Below are 23,002 nucleotides of genomic sequence, written 5' to 3'. Positions count from 1 at the left end.
CTTGAGCTTTTGCCCTGGACTTTCAGAGAGCAAGCCTGGATTTTCGCCTCAGAAGTCAGCCAGTGTGAAGATCCAGTCGACCCCACCTAAGCAGCCCCTAAGGTTTTTGGACTACAGTTCCCCTCAGTTGCTCTGGAGGTGGCTAACCCATCACCCGTCCCTGATGCCTTTCAGAACGTCGGTTGTGACTATGAGATTGACTCCTATGCTGTGGAGGATCGATGCGGCGTGTGCCGTGGAGACGGGTCGACCTGCGAGACCGTCAAGAAGACCTTTGAGGAGAGCGATGGGCTGGGTGAGGATGTTTCCGCCAGATTTGGGGGCCCGGTTGGGAATAAGGTGGGATGTCAGAGGACAGAAATGGAAATGGGACGGCCTCCAATGAATGAACATGGATCAGAACATAAATGGATGCCTACTGAAGTATAGGTTGGTTCCTATACTATATAATAACAGCAAGAACCTTTATTGAACTAACAGAACTGGACAACAAGGGCAAAGCAACTGCTTATATACATTTCTGAAGGCCTGGGCCACTCTCACTCCAAACAGGATTGGCTGTCAAAACTTCCAATCAGCAAATCATGACTCAGAGTTTAAGGGCCAATGGCAGAGGCCCAAATCCTGAAATGTTCTGTGATTGGATATCATGTATTGAATCAGAACACAGGGGCTCAGAATCCTTGGTCCAGACTGAAGCTCAGGCAAACACAGAGCACTGAATACACAACACCTACCAACATCACTGATGGAGGGGTGTTGGTGGGGAGGGTTGAATGGGGCCTTTCTTGGACCCAGCTTGCTCATTTCCCTCCTCAGTCCCCTTCCACCTTTGAGAAGTTCCAGATAACTTGGCATTTGTGGAATTAGAAGCACTGTGACAAGGATATATAGGTGCACTTGATGAAGCTAGAGGTACAAATAATATGGATTGGGGCAGCGGGGGAGCTTTGAAATGCAACATTCCAAAATGTTTTGTGGAGGAGGCTAGACCTCACAGAGGTCCCTCTCTTCTTTGAGGTTTTTCCATTACCCACCAATGAGTGTTGTGTTCACATCACATGCTTTCCTTTGGCAAATGTTGGAGGATTTTCTCTGTCCCATTCATGTGCTCTGTTCAGAAACATCCCTCCTCCTTTCTCCCCTCCACCAAAAAATATTCCTTGGTAAAGTCATGCGCTGGGTCTCCCAGTGGCCATTTCCTTTCACAGTAGAATGACAGGCATTCTGGGAAAGGGTGTGGGCATTCAAGAAGGGACTACTCTGGCGACATTCAGAAAAGGGGACTTTGACTCCCCTTTACAGAAAGGAGTACTTTTTGTCCTGTTAACCTGCAACTGACGAAGAGCTTGATCCCCCTGAGCAGGCTATGTTGATGTTGGCCTCATCCCAGCTGGTGCACGAGAGATCCAAATCGAGGAGGTGGCCGAAGCAGAGAATTTCCTGGCCTTGAGAAGTGAAGATCCAGAGAAGTACTTCTTGAATGGCGGCTGGACCATCCAATGGAACGGCGATTACAAGGTGGCCGGGACCACCTTCACCTACGAGAGAACTGGGAACTGGGAGAACCTCACGTCTCCAGGCCCCACGGAGGAGCCAGTGTGGATTCAGGTACTTGCAGAGGGTTCAAGTGCTGGGCTTTGAAACCTGTGAGTTCTGGGTCGAGTGTGCCACTGTTGTGGACTCACTGCTGCACAGTTGGGCAGACTTAATTAAGATAGGTGAAGCAGAAATTCAACAGGTGCAGCTTCCTAAAGCCCTGCTTTTCGGCATGAGGGAAAGCAGCACTTGTTGAGACTTCACTTCTCCGACTGCAGCTGTGAGGCTGCCGAGGTCATAAACATATTTTCAGCCCTCGGTGATTCCGTGTCCTGGAATCTGCTCATCCCTGGCTTGTGTTTAAACAACCCCTCCCAGCTCAAGCTGGAGTGGAAGGTTATTTCGCGGCCAACAAAGAGTTGATTGAAATAGACCCCAAAACTCTTGTAGGTAACAGTATGGTATTTGTGCTCTCACAGAATTGCAGAGTTGAAAGGGACCCGCACGGTCATCTAGTCTGACCCCCCTGCAATGCAGAAATCACAGTGACCAAGATGATCAAGGGTCTAGAAACCAAGCCTTAGGAGAAACAGGGGAGGGAGTTGGGTATGTTTAGATTGAAGGAGAGGGGATGTGATAGCCATCTATGAATATCTGAAGGGCTGTCGCATGGAAGATTGAGCAAGCTTGTTTACTGCTGCTCCACTGTGGAGGAACCAAACCAAGGGCTTCAAGTTACAAGGAAGGAGATTCCAACTCAATATTAGGCAGAACCTTCTGATGCTGAGAGCTGTTTGACGGTGTACCAGACTCCCTCAGAAGGTGTTGGTCTCTCCTTCATTGGAGGTTTTTAAAGAGAGGTTGGATGGCCACCTGTCAGGTGTTCTTTAGCTGTGATTCCTGCATTGCCGGGGGTTGGACTAGATGACGCTTGGGTCCCTTCTAACTCTAAAATTCTATGATTTGTCAGACTTTAAGGTGCCACGAGGCTCTTTGGCCTTGCTTCCATGCCATTTTAAGCTACAGTCATACCTCATGTTACGTTCTTTCAGGTTACGTCCTGTGACGACCCGGAAGTACCGGAAAGGGTTACTTCTGGGTTTCGCCACTTGCGCAGAAGCGCAAATGATGTCACGCGCATGCACAGAAGCGGCGAATCACAACTCGCACATGCGCAGACATGCTGCTGCGGGTTGCGCTCTTTTCATGTTGCGAACGGGCCTCTGGAATGGATCCTGTTCGCAACCAGAGGTACCACTGTATAGTTCAGCTGTGGTTTATCCATGAACATGCAGAGTGCACTAGAACAAACTATGGCTCGGCTCACAACAGTGTGTTAGCGCCAGGAGGGAGGTAGAAGCCACGCGCCCACAATTGCCGCCATGTGCGCTGCCAGGGTTCAAATTAAAACCATACTTCAGTTTCCCTGTAGTTTAAAATGGCCTGCGAACGAGGACTTTGTCGTTTCAGGAACTGGGTTTGTCTCTTTTCTGTTAACTGCTTTGAGCACGCACTACAGATTTCTGGGAAATGCAGCATGTAAATAAACTGGCTATTGCTTCATAGCCTCCATCTTCACGGCTTTGCCTGCCCCCGCCAGCCATGCTTCTTGCCGCTTCTGTTCTCCAAAGCTGCTCTGTGAAGTTCTGAGCAAAGCGCTCCTCTCAAGTTACTTTGGAAATGGCTGCCTCTGGCATTCATGAGGTTCCTGCTGATCTGGGAAGCCTTTGCTGACTTCCGTGGGTGGACCTGGCCTCTCTCTTGCCCAGCTGAAATTGAAATCTGTTGCAGCATTCCTCAGAACCCTCCAGATGTCTTGAACTGTCACTCCCATCACCCTCATCTGGTTCATTGGCCTGGTTTGCCGAGGGGGCTGCAGGAGAGGCACTACCAAGGGCCTCCGACCTTTCCAGAGGCTGCTATGAATGTGGAGACCACTATAGGGCCCCTCCTGTCAGTGGTACAGGCTCCTGCCCTCCCTGTATGGACAGTTCATCGCCATTTTTTTCTGCAGGGAAGTCTGGTGGGTGTCTTCCTGGCTGCCAGGGAAGCCTTTGCTTTGGAGCAGTCAGACTTCCCAGGAGAGCTCTTTAGGAGTTAAATGGATTTCTCAGGGCTAATTCTTTTTCTCTCCCCTCTTGCAGGGAGGTGTTTACTTTAACATTCTCTTCCCCTTCCAGCTTGACAAGGAAAGGAATTCTTTTTCCTTTTTTGACCCCTGCTTGTCTTCCTCCAGCTGCTTGTGAATTCTGAAACAAAGGAGCTGGCTTTGAGACCCACCAGGCAGGCAGACAGGCAGGCAGGGATCTCTCCTCTTCCTAAATCACACCACCTTGTTGGGGGGCATCAGAGGCATGCCAGGCTAGGGATGGGGGGCTTTCGGTACACGCCTGCTTCCCCTGTCTTTTTTGCCACTGCCCTGGCAGGTTATTCATTTTGTGTTCCAAGAATAACTTTGGTTCTTTGCTTAAAAGCTATTGTGGTTAGCGTGTTGGAACCTGGGAGACCAGGGTTCGAATCCCCACTCGGCCGTGAAGCTCCCTAGATGACCATTGGGCCAGTCAGTGCCTTCTCTCAGCCGAACCTACCTCACAGGGTTGTTGTGAGGATAAAATGGAGAGGAGAACCATGTACACCACCTTCAGTTCCTTGGAGGAAAAGGTGGGAAATAGAGACAATCAATCAATCAATCAGTCAATCAAAGAAGATCCAGCCAGATTCCTGAGCACAAGAGCCCTCTCCCCTCCTGTGGTTTCCAGCAACTGGCATTCAGAAGCATTGCTGCTTTCAACTGTGGAGACATTATTATTATTATTACAGTGGTACCTCGGGTTAAGTACTTAATTTGTTCTGGAGGTCTGTTCTTAACCTGAAACTTTTCTTAACCTGAGGTACCACTTTAGCTAATGGGGCCTCCCGCAGCCGCCGCACAATTTCTGTTCTCATCTTGAAACAAATCTCTTAACCTGAGGTACTATTTCTGGGTTAGCAGAGTCTGTAACCTGAAGTGTCTGTAACCTGAGGTAAAGTTAAAGGGACCCCTGACCATTAGGTCTAGTCGTAGCAAACTCTGGGGTTGCAGCGCTCATCTCACTTTACTGGCCGAGAGAGCCGACGTACTGCTTCCGGGTCATGTGGCCAGCATGACTAAGCTGCTTCTGGCGAACCAGAGCAGCACACGGAAACGCTGTTTACCTTCCCGCCAGAGCGGTACCTATTTATCTACTTGCACTTTGACATGCTTTCGAATCGCTAGGTTGGCAGGAACAAGGACCAAGCAACCGGGAGCTCACCCCGTTGTGGGGATTCGAACTTCTGATCGGCAAGTCCTAGGCTCTGTGGTTTAACCCGCAGCGCCAACCATGTCCAACCTGAGATACCACTGCAGTATTATTATTATTATTATTATTATTATTATTATTATTATTATTATTATTATTATTATTATTATTTTGCTGCTGCTACCCTTCATCTTAAGATTTCAGGGCAGTTTGCAGAAGAAAATACAAGATAAAAATAAATCATTAAAACAAAACAGCAAAATAATACCCCTCCCTTCCCACATACACATTTAAAAGGTTGTAGAATATTAATAAGCCAAAGGACTGGTTGGAGAGGAATATTCTACCAGAAAACCATGTTCCCATTCCCCCTACCACCCACCTCTCAGTTGGGAGTGTTTTTTAAACCTTGATGGAATTAGCTCGGAAGCAAACGAAGCTCAATCCTCTCTCTCTCTCTCTCTCTCTCTCTCTCACACACACACACACACTTTCCCCGGAATTTCTTGGCTGGTCCTCAGAAAACTCAGTGTCGACCCCTTGTTCAATATGGTTGAACCTGTCCATTTCATTTTCTCTGTTTCTAATTTTTCCAGCCTTCCTCCGATTTCTGCATACGTTTGCAAATTTCACTTTTCAGACAAAAGAAAGCTTGCAGAGAGGCTTACAGATATCAAGAAGGCAAGCTGGCGCTTATCCACCCGTACCTCTTTTTGAAGGCAAATGTCCGCGCTTTAAATCTCTCTGTCTGAACTGTCCCCCAAAACCTGCTCTTTAAAGCTGAATCGCAGCAAGCGTCAATTCAGGTTTCCCATGGGTTGACACTTGCTCCAATTGTGTTTTCAAGAAGGAAAAAGGGGGGGAACAGTTGGACATGGAGTTTTCCACACCTGGAAAGAGTGGAGGAAAGCTAAGTGTGGATAAGCCCACTCCTTGCACTCAGACTTATTGACATAAAATGTACGACAGAAAAGGAAAAAGACTGGGAGGGAGGAGGAAGAAAGCAAGTTCAGGCAGTGGTACCAAGTTACAAAGTTCTCATTGCCAGCCAGCTGGAAGGGAAAGAGTTCAAAGAGGGAGGTTAGATGAATGTTAATGCCTTTGTTTATTCAGGGGAAAAACAACTTTGGAGGGAGTCTCAAGCTGCTTTCTCCGACTTTTTAAAGATTATTAGTTTCTATGTTCACGCTAATGCCTTGGAATGACTTATAGCACATAATCTCTTGGAACATTCTCTGGGATTTGTAACGGAATTGAAAAACCTTTTAAAAAATGTTATTTAAAAATATATACCCTGAGACGTCTCTTGGAACGATGCCCAAGTCCATTCCAAGAGCAGCAAAGTTTTGGCAACAAGGTCAGCTTCGAGGGTGGGCTAATTCACACTTACCTTTCCTCCAATCTTTCCAGGCCATAGTCCTTACTTTAAAACTCCTTTTTTTCTTTGGCTTTGGAGCCTTCCCTGTGAAAACCTGCTCTTTAAAGCTCAATGGGACAATCCCCAGAAAATGCAAATTGACGTTTGCCCCAAGTGAGCACCGAAATCGCAGGAGAAGCTCAGGGGCAAAAAACCCCAACACCCCACACTTGGACATGAAGCTTTTAAGCACAGACCTGTGCCTGGAAAGAGCGGGAGGTGAGTGTGGATAAGCCCTTAATTAAGTTGGCAAGCCTTTGCCAGAGCTGTGTGCTCCACGGACTGATACTTGAACCCTCCTGCAGGTGGTCTGCCTTGGGGCATTCAGGTACCACTACAACACACTGAAATCAGCTTGGAAATAAAATCTGAGAAGCTTTTTTACATCTCAAGGCTCTTAACCTTCTGCAGCTCGTCTTGTAAGGATGCTGAGAAATGATTTGGGCCTCTTATCTCAGACTTGCTGTTCGCAGGGGTGATGTGAGCCAAACAGCCTTGAAACTGGTTTCAGCTTGCTGTGTAGTTGCACATTCAATGGCAGGTGTGCCTTTGCAGATAAGCCTGCAAATAAAGTTTGATGATAAGCTGAGACTGATATCTGGGGGTGGAGCTGAAATCACACACACACACCCCTACACACACATGCACGCACGCACGCACGCGCACACACACACACACACACACACACAGACCTATTTAAATGGTCAGGTTGAAGAAAGTGAGGAAATGAAGGGAAATTGCCTTAAATATGTCACTCTAGTGCAACAAAGCCATCTTAAAAAAACCAAAACAACAGACTTTGCAATTAAGTAAGTGACAGGGGCACGTACTGGAACATGTGGCATGAGTGAATGATTGAACATGAAACTTTGCAGGCAGATCAGGGTGAATCCTCATTGTTGTATAACCACCCCATAAACAAATTGGAATGAATGCTCTGCAAAGATGGGACATAGTCTAACCCAGTGGTTCCCAATTTGTTTCGGGCCACCACCCTCTTAGTTCCATAAACTCACACCCAGTTCCTCTCCTCTGTAAAAAGCACTATTCAGAGTAGCAGTTTGCCCAGCACACTAAGCAAGATAGCACAATAAAATTCAAAACTATAACAATTAATTGCCTTCCCCCCAAAATAAAAATCCAAATAAAACTATTTGGTTTAATTCATTCAACAGAATTGACAAACTTGATCCAGTGATACCAGCTTTGCAAAGTCTGGCAGTCATTTATACCTCCAGCACCTGCTTGCCGCGCCCCCTTGCCTCTTAGGTAATTCATTGCCCCCCAGGGTCTGCTGCTGCCCACTTTGGGTAAAGGTAAAGGGACCCCTTCCCATTAGGTCCAGTCGCCGACTCCGGGGTTGCAGCGCTCATCTCACTTTATTGGCCGAGGAATCTGGCATTCAGCTTCCGGGTCATGTGGCCAGCATGACGAAGCCGCTTCTGGCGAACCAGAGCAGCGCACAGAAATGCCATTTACCTTCCTGCCAGAGTGGTACCTATTTATCTACTTGCACTTTGACATGCTTTCGAACTGCTAGGTTGGCAGGAGCAGGACCGAGCAACGGGAGCTCACCACGTCACGGGGATTCGAACCGCTGACCTTCTGATCGGCAAGCCTTAGGCTCTGTGGTTTAACCCACAGCGCCACCCGCGTCCCTCCCACTTTGGGTACCAATAGACTAAACACTGCATGAGTTTTGTACAATCAGATCATGTGGAAAGCTGAAGAGGAGCCCACAGATCCATCCTGCTTTCCTTAGCTCTGAGGAGGGGCCCTTCCCCTATTGTAACATCCTTGTGATCCTCTGAAAACCAAACACTGGTCACTTCCTAAACTTTCAGTAAGTTTGCAGTTGCCGGTCCTCTGCTGCAGGCATCTCAAGGTCTTTTCCTGCTGGCCCTCTTTCTCTTGGCAGGACATCATCACACTTCCTCGGTACTTGGACCACATTTCGTTAAACGCTTTTTATACCGTCTGGCTGGATGCTGCCTAAGAACATTTTCTTCCTTGCCTCTCAGCTCTTATTCCAGGAGAAGAACCCAGGAGTCCGCTATCAATACACCATTCAAAGGGAATCTGAGAACGAGAACGAGATCACGCCAGCCGAATTCTTTTGGCAATACGGACCCTGGACAAAATGCACAGCCACCTGTGGCACAGGTAAGGGTGTCTGCCTCTTTCTTTGCCTTTGTCTCACTGTTCAACGTTTGGTGAGGAGTGGCGGGGGGTGGTCACGTTCTGGCCTAGGAGCCAGAGCAAGAAACTTCGTGCATTGGGGGAAATCCAGAAAAGCAGGTGAACTTTCCACGAGCCCTGCAGTCACCACCAGAGTCTCTTCTCTTCAGACCACATCTGAGAGGGGGGGGGGGGAGAGAGAGAGAGAGTGAGAGAGAGAAGGCCTTTTCAGTGGTGACTCCCCAACAGTGGCATGCTGTCCCCAGGAAAAGATGCCAGGCATCATAATTGTCAGGCTAAGACATTCCTGTTTTTCAAGGCTTCTGGTTGTTAATTTTAGATCATAACTTTGTAATATTCTCTTCTCTTTTGTGGAACTCTTGTTTCAGTGGTGTGCAGGATTTGTCTCTCTCAAAGTATTGCTGATTGAGCACTTGAGGAAATATTTGTCTGCTATATTTTGTAATAATAATAATAATTAATTTAACTGATTTTAGCTGTTTTGTATTTTATGATGCTTTAAGTGATTTTGAGGCATTTTTTGAATAGAGCACTGAACAAATGAAATGAATGAATGAATGGTGGCAGAAGGACTCATGACACTACTCTGTAGCCGTCTTCTAACAGTGGTGAATTAGGAGCCCAGGATCAGGCCTTTCGTGTGGGGCAGGAAAGGCCAGTGGGCGTATCCTCTCCCCAACCCCCAACAGTCCACCTTGTAGTAAGAAGGATATGGTAATAATAATTAGCTAATGAAGTAGCCAGAAAATTTTGCTATCCCTTAATGGTGTCCGTGGGATGCAGGTGGCACTGCGGTCTAAACCACAGAGCCCAAGGCTTGCCGATCAGAAGGTCAGTGGTTCGAATCCCCGTGACAGGGTGAGCTCCCGTTGCTCGGTCCCTGCTTCTGCCGACCTAGCAGTTCGAAAGCACGTCAAAGTGCAAGTAGATAAATAGGTACCGCTCCAGTGGGAAGGTAAACGGCGTTTCCGTGCGCTGCTCTGGTTTGCCAGAAGCGGCTTAGTCATGCTGGCCACATGACCCGGAAGCTGTACGCCGGCTCCCTCAGCCAGTAAAGCGAGATGAGCGCCACAACCCCAGTCATCCATGACTGGACCTAACAGTCAGGGGTCCCTTTACCTTTAATGGTGTCCATAATCCCCTGCTTAGAGGCATGTAGTTCTGGCTTGAGAATGCAGCTTGTCTAGACTGCTGGGGTAGGAAGTACCAAATGCATTTCATGTTTGGCCACTTCAATTAGAGCCCTGAATTGGGGGATGCGGCATCCTGCCTTGAGGTGCTGGCTAACTGAGTGCAAGATGGAAGGGTAGGCAGGCTAGAGAATTTATTCCGCCGGCAAGGAAAGGCGTTTGCAAAGGCCGCTGCCACCCACTCTAGCCTGTGGATAAGGAAACCGCTGTTGTGGAGTGCATAAATTCTCAATGCAAATGTATCAAAGCGATCGGACAGGCAACCCTGCTGGATGTGTTTAGACCCTGCCTGTGCCCCTTTGTCCAGGATGCTTGACTCTCTGCAAATGTGTGTGCCAATACATGCACAGTGGTGCATAAGGACATGGGTTTCTGTTTGCGCAGCTGCATGTGCTCCTTTCTCTTGCCGCCAGCCGGTCAAGGCCTCTTTGGAAACAGACAACTTGAAAAACAGAAAAGCAGAAGGCTTTGCCTTGTCCTTTGAAGTCCGCCTCTTGTTGACTGGGGTAACTGGGAAAGAGTCCTCCTCTACAGCTGAGTTTTATTAAAGCATGAGATGAGGGGACCAAGTGTACAGGCCAGTTAAGGATGCTTCTTCACTCTCTCCTTAGGGTGCTTCCAAATGACCACCATTTTCGGGTGGGATTTAGTCGCGGCTAATTCAGGTTGTGCAACTACAGTTGGTTTGGGAGGTCTTGTGCAACTCACCCAATTCCCCCAAAGATCAGACCTTTTGCAATAAGGAGAAGGAAGGGGTTTTTAATTTATTTATTTCATAATATTTATACACTGCTTGATTGTAAAGCTACAACAAACCTCAAAGTGGTTTACTATCACTAAGAAAAATTAACGACAACAATTTAAAGCTTTTAAAAAGTTAAAATAACAATAGATTTTAAAAAGATTAAAGTTTGCATTGGTTTTCTCAATATGTGGACGGGATTGTTATAGGAAGGCTTGGCATTCGTAATCAGCCAATTCATAACTATTCCAGTTTGATTAATCCAGACATGAGGGGTTTGGGGTGAGAATGAGGTTCTTCTGAAGCAAATGCATATATCCCTATTTCCCAGTGTTGTTCGGAAGGCAGCATTTTCCAGGTAAACTTTCACAATGGCACTTGGCTCTCCCTTACATAAGAACAAAAGAACAGCCTGGATCAGCATCCCATCTAGTCCGGCATCCTTCTCTCACAGTGGCCAACCAAATGCCTGTGGGAAACCTGCAAGCAGGATTCTAGCACAAGCCATGATGGCTAGTAGCCATTGATAGCCCTCCTCCATAGATTACAAACCTGCCACACATGCTTCTACAAGTCCTAGAAGTGGCAAAACATCAGCTCCATGGTTTGAAGGGACGCACTGCAGTGAAGGCAGGGCCGGATCCTTCCAACTCAGTGCTCATTACTGCACGTTTTACTCCTACGGGCAAAACATTTCTTGGGGAGGCATTCTCCCCATCCCTCACCCTGCTACCCCACCTCCAGTCTGTTGCTGAGAAATTCTGTGTAATGGATCACAGCTGCCTAGAAGGCCCTGTGCAGATGGGTTTCACAGCTCCACAAAAGCCCAGAAACCTGAGCTTCAGAGGCAGCAAATTGGATGTCTTCAGAGGGGGCAGATTATGTCACCTGGGAGGAAACAGATTCTCTTCTTTCAGCTCTCCCAGCTCACTGGGGCCTGACACACAGCTACACTTGCCAAAGTTCTTTCTTGGCATCTCTGTCCCTTTTACTGAAACCAGATCATCTTCCAGGACTCCTCTGCAGCGCCGACGCTCCAGATTTTCTGTCAGATGCTGTCACACCACCTTGACAAGGCTCAGAGCAACACTTGGGGTGGTGGTTTGTGTGTGTTTGGGTGTGTGAGTTCCTTGTGATGTATTTGTATTTGGCTGCATAAACACATACACCATACACATGGTTTGCCCCAAAGAATCCTGGGGACGGCAGTTTACCCCTCACAGAGCTACAAACAGGGGAGGGGACACCGCTCAGTGGCAGAGCAGCTGCCTTGCATGCAGAAGGACCCAGGCTCAATCTCTGACATCTCCAGATAGGGCTGGGAGAGATTAGTGCCTGAAACTCTGGGAAACTGCTGCTAGTTGGTGCAGAAGTGAGCTAGATGGTAAGAGCTGTTTGACAGTGGAATGGACTCCCTCAGAAAGTGGTGGACTCTCATCCAGATGGCTAGATTCCTGAATTGCATGGGGTTGGACTAGACCAGAGGTTGTCAACCTGGCCCCTACCACCCACTAGTTGGTGTTTCAGGATTCTGGGTGGGCGGTAGGGGGTTCTGCAGCACAAGCTGAATCCTTCTTCCATCGAGCGCTGGTGGGCGGTAAGGAAATTTTACCATTAAGGAAGATGCATTAGTGGGCGGTAGGTATAAAAAGGTTGACTACCCCTGGACTAGATGATGCTTGGAAGTCCCTTCCAACTGTTATCAGTATAAGGCAGCTTCCTGAGCTGCTCTGCTTCTAGGGCTACAGTTCCCAGCACCCTTAACAAAACATATGGCTGCATTTGGGCTTGTGAAAGTGGATTTTCCTCTAGGCTTGATTGGCAGGGTGAATTTCCCTGAATCTGATTGGCTGTTGATTGGTCTGCTGCCAGCAGACTTCAATCAGGGGTCCCAGCCGGGGTCTCCCCCCCACACCCAAAGCCTCTGGTGTGCTTGCTGTGCTGCAAACATTGATGCCAGCCGCTCATATCGTTTGTGGCCTGTTGGCCTTATGAATTGTTATCACCAGACTATGAAAGGGAACCTTTAAGCAGGTTCTGGGTCTGGGAAAGGAGAAGGGGCAGATAGGCAATCAGGGAGGAGAAGAAGGGTGACATAATCGTGGACTGAGGGAGGCAGGATCTCTCGGGTGATTTCTTCATTTGCTGGGTTGGGAGAGGAAGTCTGCCAGCCAAGCGCCTTCTGGGTTTCCTGCCAGAAACCGAGGCTGCCAGAAGCACATCAGATCCTGGCTTGTGACCGGCCCCCGTGGGGACTGTCCAGCCTGCACGCCAGGAGCAGCTCCAGCATCCAGCCCCACTGAGCTACGCCAACCCCTGGCCCACGTGCCTCCTCCTTGCTCCCAGGGAAGTGTCTGTGTGCTTCAGCCAGCTGGGAAAGGATGAGGGAGAGAAAGAGAAACACACAGAGAGAGAGAGAGAGAGAGAGAGAGGTGGGGTGGGGGAGAGAGAGACCTTTGCAAGGTCAGAGACTGGAGCAAAGGGTCAGCTGGCGATGAGGGGGAGAAAGGACAAGGCAAGGGATGTTCTGTGTCTCGTAGAAAAGGAGCCCACAACAGGAGCAAGAGGCAGATTGTTGCAAGTGACAGGGTGGGGGGACTGCACATAAGGACATATGAAGTGCTTATTGGATCAGGCCAGTGGCCCATCTAGTCCAGCGTCTTTTGGCCAACCAGTTGCTTGTGGGAAGCCCACAAGTAGGATTTGACAACAAAAACAACAACGACTTCCTGACAGTAAGAGCTGTTCGACAGTGCTGCCAAGAAGTGTGGTGGAGTCTCCTTCTTTGGAGGTCTTTAAGCAGAGGCTTGACAACCATATGTCAGGAGTGCTCTGATGGTGTTTCCTGCTTGGCAGGGGGTTGGACTCAATGGCCCTTGTGGTTTATGATTCTATGATTATTTATACCCCGCCCATCTGGCTGGGCTTCCCCAGCCACTCTGGGCAGCTTCCAACAAAATATTAAAATACCGTAATGCATCAAACATTATAAGCTTCCCTAAACAGGGCTGCCTTCAGATGTCTTTTAAAAGTCTGGTAGTTGTTCTCTTTGACATCTGGTGGGAGGGCGTTCCACAGGGCGGGCGCCACTACCAAGAAGGCCCTCTGCCTGGTTCCCTGTAACTTGGCTTCTCACAGTGAAGGAACCGCCAGAAGGCCCTCGGCACTAGACCTCAGTGTCTGGGCAGAATGATGGGGGTGGAGACGCTCCTTCAGGTATACTCCCCTCTTGTGGCTTCCAGCAACTGGTATTCAGAAGCATTGCCGCCTCTGACTGTGGAGGCAGAGCAAAGCCATCATGGCTAGCAGCCATTGATAGCCCTCTCCTCTTCCATGAATTTGTCTAACCTAAAGTTACCAGATTTTTTTTCCAATGAATCCGGGGACACTTTTCAACTTCAATGGATTTTGTATGGGAACTGATTTGTAATTATTATTATTATTATTATTATTATTAATTATTTGTACCCCGCCCATCTGGCTGGGTTTCCCCAGCCACTCTGGGCGGTTTCCAACAAAGATGAAAGATACACTAAAATGTCACATATTAAAAACTTCCCTGAACAGGGCTGCCTTCAGATGTCTTCTAAATGTCAGGTAGATGTTTATTGGCCTCTTGCAGTGAGGGAACCGCCAGAAGGCCCTCGGCGCTGGACCTCAGTGTCCGGGCAGAACGATGGGGGAGGAGACGCTCCTTCAGATATACTGGACCGAGGCCGTTTAGGGCTTTAAAGGTCAGCACCAACATTTTGAATTGTGCTCAGAAACGTACTGGGAGCCAATGTAGGTCTTTCAAGACCGGTGTTATATGGTCTCGGCGGCCGGGGACTGTCCCCAGGAAACAGGGATGTCTGGTAACCTTAGTCTAAACCTCTTTTTAAGTCATGCAAGATGGTGGCCGTAACTGCCTGCTTTGGGAGCAAGTTCTAAAGTGTAACTATGCCCTGCGTGAAGAAAGACTTTCTTCGTCCCAAATCTTCCAACCTTCAGTTTCATTGGATGTCCACAAGTTCTGGCACTATGAGACTGGGAGAACAACATCTCTCTATCCGCTTCCTCCATGCCATGCGTTTTACAAATGGCAAAGGAGGCTGTCCGGAGGCAAGAATGTGGCTGGGGCGTAAGGAGGAGGAAGGTGGTGTCTATTTGCAAGGTCCAAGCCCAGAGCTGGTACACATTCACACAGTCACCCAAGGATCAGATGCAATCCTATTAAATTCCATGGGTCATATTTGTGAATACGCCTGGCTAAGAAGCAGGTCAGGGTCACTTCCAGATGACATGTTTATTGAGCATCCTAATTAGTTCCCACAAAGTTTGCAGGGAAGGTAAACAACATCAACTGTTTATTGAGTGTTCGTTCTGATTTGTTTGCAGGGAGATGAAATGATGTCGCCTCAAGCAAATGCTACCCCACAATTTCTGTTGCACTTTCGCACCCCTTTCCTTACTGCAAAGTGTCCAGTCCCCCCCCCCCTTAGGTTTAGGATTAGAGAAGTGGGTTTGTCCTGCAAAAGTGCCAAATCCAGTTTAATTATGCAACCTGAATTGGCTGGTAATTCAGTTGAAACGCCCCTAACGCCATGAAATAATGACAGTCTGGAAGCAGCCCAGAAGTCTTTTCTTGCAAAGCTAGTTTGGAGGCAGAGCATGGCTAGTAGCCATCGATTGCCCTCTCCTCCATGAAGGCTCAATCAGTTGTAGCAATTCCATGCAAAGAGCTCCTGATGCTCCTGCTTTTGGCTTCTGCAGGGAGAGGCTTTTGCAGCTGTTTTGTGTTTTGACCTCTCAGCTGTTGCTGATGTGCAGAAGCTGAGGCTAGTCCTCAGCAGACGGCCTGCTCATAGGTGCTGCTGCTGACCAAGGGGCCCTGAATGGAAGCAGGCAGCCTTCACTGAGCCATCTCCCAGATGCTTCCTATCTAAAGCCGCCAAGGTTAGCGGGCAGCAAACAGCCTGTTTTGTCCAAACAGTTGTGCTAAAATAGCTCCAGAGGTCTGGAAATAGCCCTAGTGCCACCTCTCTTTCTCCTGGAAGAAGGAATGGCGTGGCAGCACAGAAGGAAGGGGAGGCAGGAAAGAGCCATGATCATAATTCAACTTTGGACACCTTCTGCCTGAATCTTGATGCTTATATTGCAACAGAGCAGAGGGTATTCCAGGAAGCCACAGCTAGAGCCTGGGTAGCTCAGTTGGTTAGAGCATGGTGCTGATAATGGCAAGGTTGCAGGTTTGATCCCTGTATGGGGCAACTGCATATTCCTGAAGTGCAGGGGGTTGAACTAGTTAATCCTTAGGGCCTCTTCCAACTCGACAATTTTATTATTCTAAGTAGGGCTGGGTGATCTATTGATATATCGTCCCAAATTGGTTTGAAATCCATATCATGATATTTTGTTTATTTTTAGAAAGTGGGGTTTTTTGTGATGGGGGTGACAGAGCACACTTGGATCCACTTTAATTCCACGAACTTTTCTGATATGTGCTTGAATACAGTGGTACCTCAGGTTACAGACGCTTCAGGTTACAGACTCCACTAACCCAGAAATAGCACCTTAGGTTAAGAACTTTGCTTCGGGATGAGAACAGAAATCGTGCTCCGGCGGTGCGGCAGCAGCAGGAGGCCCCATTAGCTAAAGTGGCGCTTCAGGTTAAGAACAGTTTCAGGTTAAGAACGGACCTCTGGAACGAATTAAGTACGTAACCAGAGGTGCTACTGTACCGGCCGAAAAACACAAGACAGTCTGGTAGCATCCTTAGCCTATCTGAGCTTACAGGGTGAGGTCAAATTCTGCACGCTCCTTTGAGCTCTGCAAAAGAAAGAGGGAGGTGGCAATGGAACTGTACTGTTGGAACATGGACACACCAAATCAAATAAATCCTCAGGAAAAGGTTTCTCTCCCGTGGGATTACCCGTGGGCCTCTCCCGCTGCTAGGATTGATTTCTGAGGTCGACTGTTGGCTCTCCCGCCCGGCGCTCCTCATTGCAGAGTCTTGGCTTGCAGCTCACCCCACGTGGCAGGAGATCAGTTTCCAGGATTCTTTCCCAGCCCTGTGTAGTTCCATGCATCCAATTGCAAGAGCTCTCTTCAGATCGGCACTACTGTTCCTGGCAGAAAAGGGCTATTGTTCCCGCAGACAATCTGCGGCATTGTACGTGGAGGAGGGCTCTGAGTCCGCCCAGCAGAAAACCGACTCCGCGGGAGTCCCGTTACCAGTTGCACCAATTATTGCAAGAAGGCATTGCCATCAAAACAAAAACACAGAGGAATAAATTGCAGCTTTTGTTTTTAAAATAAACTTCAGGCCAGGACCAACAGTTTAGATTTCTTTTTTGTTAACAGCTCTGGGCTCGAGGTCACAAGCGGACAAATCAACCTCTGAAATGGAGAGGTTTGGGCATTATTTAAGTCTGCTGCTTTCGAGGGTTCTGGTTGAGGGAATGGGTTTTCTTTGTCCTGCATGGCGAAGCGCTTTTATGCCTGGTTTTGAGACCACAGCCCCATCTTAGAATAGCTTAAAGATAGGGAGTTGGATGCAGGAGCTGCTGGTGCAGAGGCCCTAACAAAGAAGGGGGGCAGACAAAGAGGGTCCTTGTTTGTTAGCTGGTCATCCATGCACTGTGTGTGTGTGTGTGTGTGTGTCTTGGCATGCTCCGTTTTCAACCTGATCTTTGCTGACCTCAGCCCCCCAACCGTGCTCCTTGGTGACTTAATTACAACATTCCAAGTTCTCTAGGCTGCCTCCTGCTGCTTCCCCTCCCAAACCTTGCAGGGCTGGGGGGGGGGGGTGGTATTGTTAGTAACAGCTGCTCACAGGTGCAGGGCTTAGAGACCTGCAGCGTCTTCTGCAATCATTAACCCCTGCGCTGCTCCCAAAAGGCCCTTGCTACAGCTGGCTGCCCAACGCAGCAATTGTGTGTGGTGGGGGGAGTCTAACACCCAGCCGGGGAAGTGGCTGTACCATCAGCCCTGCATGTGGAAGGTCCCATATTTAATCCCCAGTCGTATTTCTAGGTAGGGCTGAGGAATGGCCCCTCCTGAAACCCTGGAGGGCCACTGCTGTCTGTTGGCGTGCAGCTGTTTTAGTCCAAAAACCTCTATTCCTCATGAGCAACCTTCAAGTGGGGGAGCACATGCCAAGAGTTTTATAGCTTAATCATAGAATTGGAGGGGACCCTGAGGATCATCTAGTCCAACCCCCTGCAATGCAAAAATATGCAGCTGTCCATTACGGGGACCGAACCTGCAACCTTGCATACATAGTTCTCTGCCACCCCATTTTATCCTCGCAACAACCCTGTGAGGTAGGCTAGGCTGAGAGGGAGTGGCTGGCCCAAGGTCACCCAGTGAGTGCCGTGACCAAGTGGGGATTTGAACCCTGGTGTGCCAGGTCTTGGTCCAGTACTCTAACCACTACACCCTACTGATCCTTGGTTCTTGGCCTGCCAGCATGTACCACGGTGCGCATGGTGCGTGCCTGATACCCACCTCCTTCTCTCCTCAGGGGTCCAGAGGCAGATTGTGCACTGCATGGAGAAAGTGGCTGGGATCGTGGAGGAGCACTACTGCAATGTCCTTAGCCGGCCGGACGACAAGCAGAAGAGTTGCAGCGAGGAGCCGTGCCCTGCCAGGTCAGCTCAACTCCTCTGCATCTAAACCACAAGAACATAAGGAGAGCATATTGGATCAGGTCAATGGCCCATCGAGCCAAGCATCCTGTTCCCCAATAAATGTGAAAGGAGCCTCTTAGAATCACAGAATTGTAGAGTTGGAAGAGATCCAATGGGTCATCTATTCCAAAGACTTGCAATGGTCATGCTCCCAGAGTTGGACGTCTAATTGCTCTTTCCCTAGCCTAACCCTTGAACTCCTTATTAGACACCGAGAGACAGCAGGACTGCGCAAGTTGCCCCGACTATAAAATTGGAGAAATCGAGAGAGATATAGCTGCACCGGCAACATATCTCTTCTTTCTCGTATCTAGAAATGCAAGAAGGGCCTTTACACTCGCCAAAGCTGGGCTCTTCCTTCGCCGGTCCTGGAAGGAGCCTTTAGAAAAGTCCCGTATGCTCAGAGACTTTGCACCTGTCCATTGGGAGAGATAGGAAGCCCAGAACACATGTTCTTTAGCTGTCCCTTCTATGAAGAGGCACGTAGTAAGACCATTGATCCCCTACTGGTGAGGCTCGCCAACCTCCCACAAAAGCAAAAATTTGACCTTTTCCTGTTAGGCAAAGATCAGAAGATGAACTGGGTGGTCACCAGATTCTGTGTACAGATCTGTAGGCGCAGACCATCTCCCAACTCAAAATAGTCCGTCATGAAAATCCCCAAACTCGGTTCCATGGGTGACTCTGGGTCAACCCCCCGGGATAGTTTATTGCTGTACATTGTTTTTAAATTTATTCTTGTACATTGTTTTAATTGTCGGTTTTACCTCTGTGACTGTACTCCCAAGTGTGTTTTATAAGCTGGTCTTCGACCACAATAAATTATCTATCCTGCTTGCTCCCTTCCAGGTGGTGGGCTGGCGAGTGGCAGGCGTGTTCTGCCACTTGTGGGGACACTGGATTGACGAAGAGGACCGTCCTCTGCATCCAGAGTGTGGCGCTGGATGAGCAGCGGGCTCTGCAAGCCAGCAAGTGCCAACATCTCTCCAAGCCGGATGCCACGGCCCCCTGCAACCGAGAGGTCCTCTGCCCGGCTCGGTGGCTGGCTGGCAATTGGTCCAAGGTGAGGAGAATCCGAGCGCAAAAACCCTTGCTGCAAGTCTTGGTTCAATCCACAAGGGCATCTCCTGGTAGGGCTGGGAATGGCCCCTGTCTAAAATCCTGAAGGGCAGCTGTCAAATCAATTATTGAGCTAGATGGACCCCATGATCTGATTCATTAGAAAGCAGCTACCTTCCTCCAGACAGGAACTGGAGGGTTCTCCATTGCATAAATAACAGCAGCTTTTGCAAATTTGGCAAAGGCCAACACTGTACTTTGCAATCCAAATACACTTAAGAGCAAGCCCCAACAGAGATCTCACTAGGTCCTTGGGAGAGGACAGAGGAGGCTGCCCAACATCCTTGGCCTTGGGCAATCCGGGTTTTCCCTCCCAGGGTCCGTGCAGAAAGACTCCGCTTTTAATGTGGCTGGCAGTGAGTCACATGTCCTTGTGGCCTGAAACTATTTTCGGTATGTGGGTTGCTGCAACTCTGGAGAAAGGTCAGAAGACCTCTTATCTGCTCAGCCGCAACAAACATCCTTCTTGTGCTTTGTTTCTCCCTGTTAGCAAATCCCCACTCGCTCTTTCCCCCCTCAGCTAGGAATCTTGCTGGGATGAAGAGTGGTACTTAATGGGAACCCCAAATAGAGACGACCTATGAAGTCACTGGGTGCCAGCCCCCTCCAGGGTCACCCGCCAGCCCCCCAGCTGTCTGGGTTTTTCCATGCAAGCCAAGCTTCGTCAGGAAACAAAGATGACCTGAAACTGAAGAACGATGGCTGGGTTTAGATTGAGCTTCTGTAGTGGAAAGAGCAAATGACCTTGGATTATAATGATTTCTGGCCCTTTTTTGCATGGACCAGCCTTCTCCAACCTGGTGCCCTCCAGAAATTTTGGACTACAACTGGGGCACCAGGTTTGTTTATTTACTGCATTTATATTCCACCACCTGTGTCTCCAAGGAGCGCAAGGTGGGGAATACATGGTTCTCTTCCCACCTTCTATAATCCCCACAACAAACCTGTGAGGTAGGTTAGGCCAAGAGGTCATGGCCAAGTAGATATTGGAAACCTAGTCTTCCAGGTCCTAGTCTGAGACTCTAACCGGTGGTTCCCAAACTTTTGAGGGCTACCAATTCCTTGGTTTTATAAACCCTTTCCCAGTGTTCCCTACCCTATAAAAGGCATTATCAGAATAGTGGTTTGCATGTCCCACTAAGGAAGGCTGTAACACAATCAAATCCAAAGCAGTGACAACCAATTGCATATAGATATATAGATATATAAATATATAGATATATAGATATAGATATAGATATATAGATTATATATAGATTATATATACACATACATACATACATAAAATCAATTATAAGTATTTAGTTTAATTACTACAACAAAATTGATGGACAAACCATTGATACCAACTTTTTGAAATCTGATAATCATTTACACTTCCTGTTCCCGCTTGCCAATGCTTCCTAGCACCCCCACCTAGGTAATCCCATTGCCCCTCAGGGAGTGCTACCACCCACTTTGGGATCAACTGCTCTAACCACTATACCACACTATCTCTTTTGGAGGATCATAGCATAGAGAAACTGCCAGCACTGTGTTGGCCATTGATGTCTCTCACACTCCTTATTTTCTCTCCCCTTTCCCATACAGTGTTCGGTCACATGTGGAAGTGGGATACAGCATCGCCTGGTGTACTGCCCCAATAATACCAGAGCCAGCTGTGATCCGGGGCAAAGACCAGCCTCCGAAATTGCCTGTTCATTGCTGCCCTGCTGGAACAAGATTGAGAGCATCTTCCCAGACTGGTCAGGTTCTGGTTCCTCGAGCCGGGAGCTGTACAATGAGATCAATTTCATCCCAAGCCACCCCATCCCTCGATTCAGCCCTTTGTCGCCCAAATCTGAAGACCTCAATGCCATAAGGGAAGAAGACTTTTCACCCGGCAACAACAAAAAGGGAAACGTGTTTGTGGATGATTTTTACTACGATTACAATTTTATCAACTTCCATGAAGACCTGTCTTACGACCCAGCTGACGCCAAGGGTGGCGGGAGAGAGGACTTGTTGCCGGATGTTGGGGTGAAGAAGGTCAGCGACGTGAAAGAGGACCCTCAAGAAATGGCTCCCGATTCTCTCCCTACTGTAAAGCCAGAGATGGACCATGGAAGCCCAACATCTCCAGCTGTTGGGCAGAATAGCAAAGGGGTAACCAGTGGGTTTCAAGAGCATAGCACTGCTGTCAGTTGGTATGGTTCTTTGGGTACAGCCATTGCTGTCTCTCCGACCTCCTCCATGGCGGTTAATGTGAAGGAGAACCCACCAGCCATTTCGGGAGATCTTCCTTCTTCCACTTCTGCAGCTACAACGGATTTCCCTTCTAGCACCAATACCCATGTATCTGTCAATCATGCCCAAGAAGACACCACACGTTGGGAAGGGAAGGTAGCAAACACGGCCCCCTCTGTGATCTTCCCTTACTTGACCCTCCTGACTCCAACCGTACCTTCTGTTGAGGGCAGCCCCAGTCAAGACCATGAGTTTAGCACTCGCAAGAGCTGGAAGGAAGACGTTGGAGGCTCAAAGGTCCCATATCTCAGCACCATCGGAGACAATGGCTTGTTGGGCCGTGGAGAAGGTGGTGGTGCAGACCGGGCCATCGTTGATCTCAAAGATGACTTTGGTGATGGACGCAGAATGGACGAAGCCCTGGTTAGGACAGTCGCGGCAGGAACTGCAGAAACAGCATCAAAGGGGACGCATGGGAACTTCATTTCTCCACTGCCTGGTCCTACTGAAACCACCCTTCACCTTCCAGCTCAGGTCCCAAGCGAGACAAGCAGGAAGCCTGAGGATGGTGTGAGTCCGTACGACGTGGCAAACAGCAAGAGCCTTGCGGCAGATGCACAGGACCTCCAACACTCTCCTGCTGATGTAGTCAAGGCCAAGGGCGAGTCTCCCTCCCTGGAGCCCACACCCACCTTTGTATATGAGCCACCTGGGCTTGACAGCAATACGGTTGAAAGGCAGCCCCCTTCCAGCCACCTTCTGCTCATGCCACACAGTCCCAACTCACTGGGGCGGCAGCTGCCGACTGAGCCGACGTCCTTGGAGTGGGGGCCCTCCTCCCCTGGCTCTGTCCCTTCCATGCCACCTGCACCAAGGCGGAAGGAGGAGTCTGTTGGAATAAAAACCAAGTGGGACGCTGAGCGTATCCCTCCCAGTGTGGGGGACCAGGGACTCTCTGGGGGCAGAAATAAAAGTGCCCCCCATGGGGCTCACTGGATTTTTGCAAGCAGCCATGGAGGTCTCGGGCCCAGGCCCACAACTGCAAGGCACCAGGAGGAAAAGGAGGACAGGACGCTCTCGGTGGCTCCTCCAGCTACTGTCGCAGCTGCTCTGAATGCCAGCTGGGAAGCTGGAAACTGGAGTGAGGCAAGTTCCTGGCCGGAAGGAGAGGATACCTGCCGCTTGCAGGCAGTTCTCTGCTTGGCTCTGAGCCCCTTGGCACCCAGCCTGCTTTCCCCAGAGCTCAGCTCTGTAGAAAGTGGGAGGGTTTGGGTCACACTCTCGTCCACAGCAGGGTTAGCCAGCCCAGTTCCCTCCAGTTGTTGTTGAGCTGCAATTATTTTTATTTATTTGTTTCATAAAATGTACATATTGTTTGATTGTAAAAAAAACCACCCCAAACCAAAACCACAAAGCAGTTAATCCAATAAAATTATCGACAAGAAGCATTAACAACAATAATTAAAAACTTCTTAAAAGTTTTTAAAGTCTAAAAACAGATCAAAACTCTCATTGACTTTCTAAGCAAAATTGTTTAGACAACAATCACTGGCCATGCTGGTGGTTGGGATTTTATTTATTTGCTAAATTTATATTTCTCCCCCTACCTCCTTGAAGGA

At 48.8% G+C, this 23,002-nt stretch overlaps 1 protein-coding gene and 2 long non-coding RNA genes across 4 annotated transcripts in view; 2 read left to right on the top strand and 1 right to left on the bottom strand.

Moving 5' to 3' along the window:
• The window catches only part of LOC309356999, a 401,715-nt gene that overhangs the window by 346,593 nt on the left and 32,120 nt on the right, over positions 1 to 23,002 (top strand). The window lies entirely within an intron of this gene.
• The window catches only part of ADAMTS7 (ADAM metallopeptidase with thrombospondin type 1 motif 7), a 65,470-nt gene that overhangs the window by 21,053 nt on the left and 21,415 nt on the right, over positions 1 to 23,002 (top strand). For both annotated transcript variants that reach the window (XM_081888373.1, XM_081888374.1), the window contains exons 14-19: positions 175 to 295; positions 1,367 to 1,611; positions 8,259 to 8,400; positions 17,873 to 17,999; positions 18,888 to 19,101; positions 20,748 to 22,529. In XM_081888373.1, the coding sequence (XP_081744499.1) occupies positions 175 to 295; positions 1,367 to 1,611; positions 8,259 to 8,400; positions 17,873 to 17,999; positions 18,888 to 19,101; positions 20,748 to 22,529 (2,631 nt within the window). The remainder of the gene's footprint in view (positions 1 to 174; positions 296 to 1,366; positions 1,612 to 8,258; positions 8,401 to 17,872; positions 18,000 to 18,887; positions 19,102 to 20,747; positions 22,530 to 23,002) is intronic.
• Positions 16,089 to 23,002, bottom strand: part of LOC309356998 — an 8,857-nt gene continuing 1,943 nt past the window's right edge. Inside the window, exons 2-3 of the long non-coding RNA XR_014163004.1 lie at positions 17,857 to 18,020; positions 16,089 to 16,176 (exon numbers count right to left, since the gene is read on the bottom strand). This is a non-coding gene — a long non-coding RNA (uncharacterized lncRNA). The remainder of the gene's footprint in view (positions 16,177 to 17,856; positions 18,021 to 23,002) is intronic.

This window comes from Podarcis melisellensis, assembly GCF_964234715.1.
Source record: "Podarcis melisellensis genome assembly, chromosome: 14".
Lineage (NCBI taxonomy): Eukaryota > Metazoa > Chordata > Lepidosauria > Squamata > Lacertidae > Podarcis > Podarcis melisellensis.
This window is presented reverse-complemented; position numbering and strand designations above follow the sequence as displayed.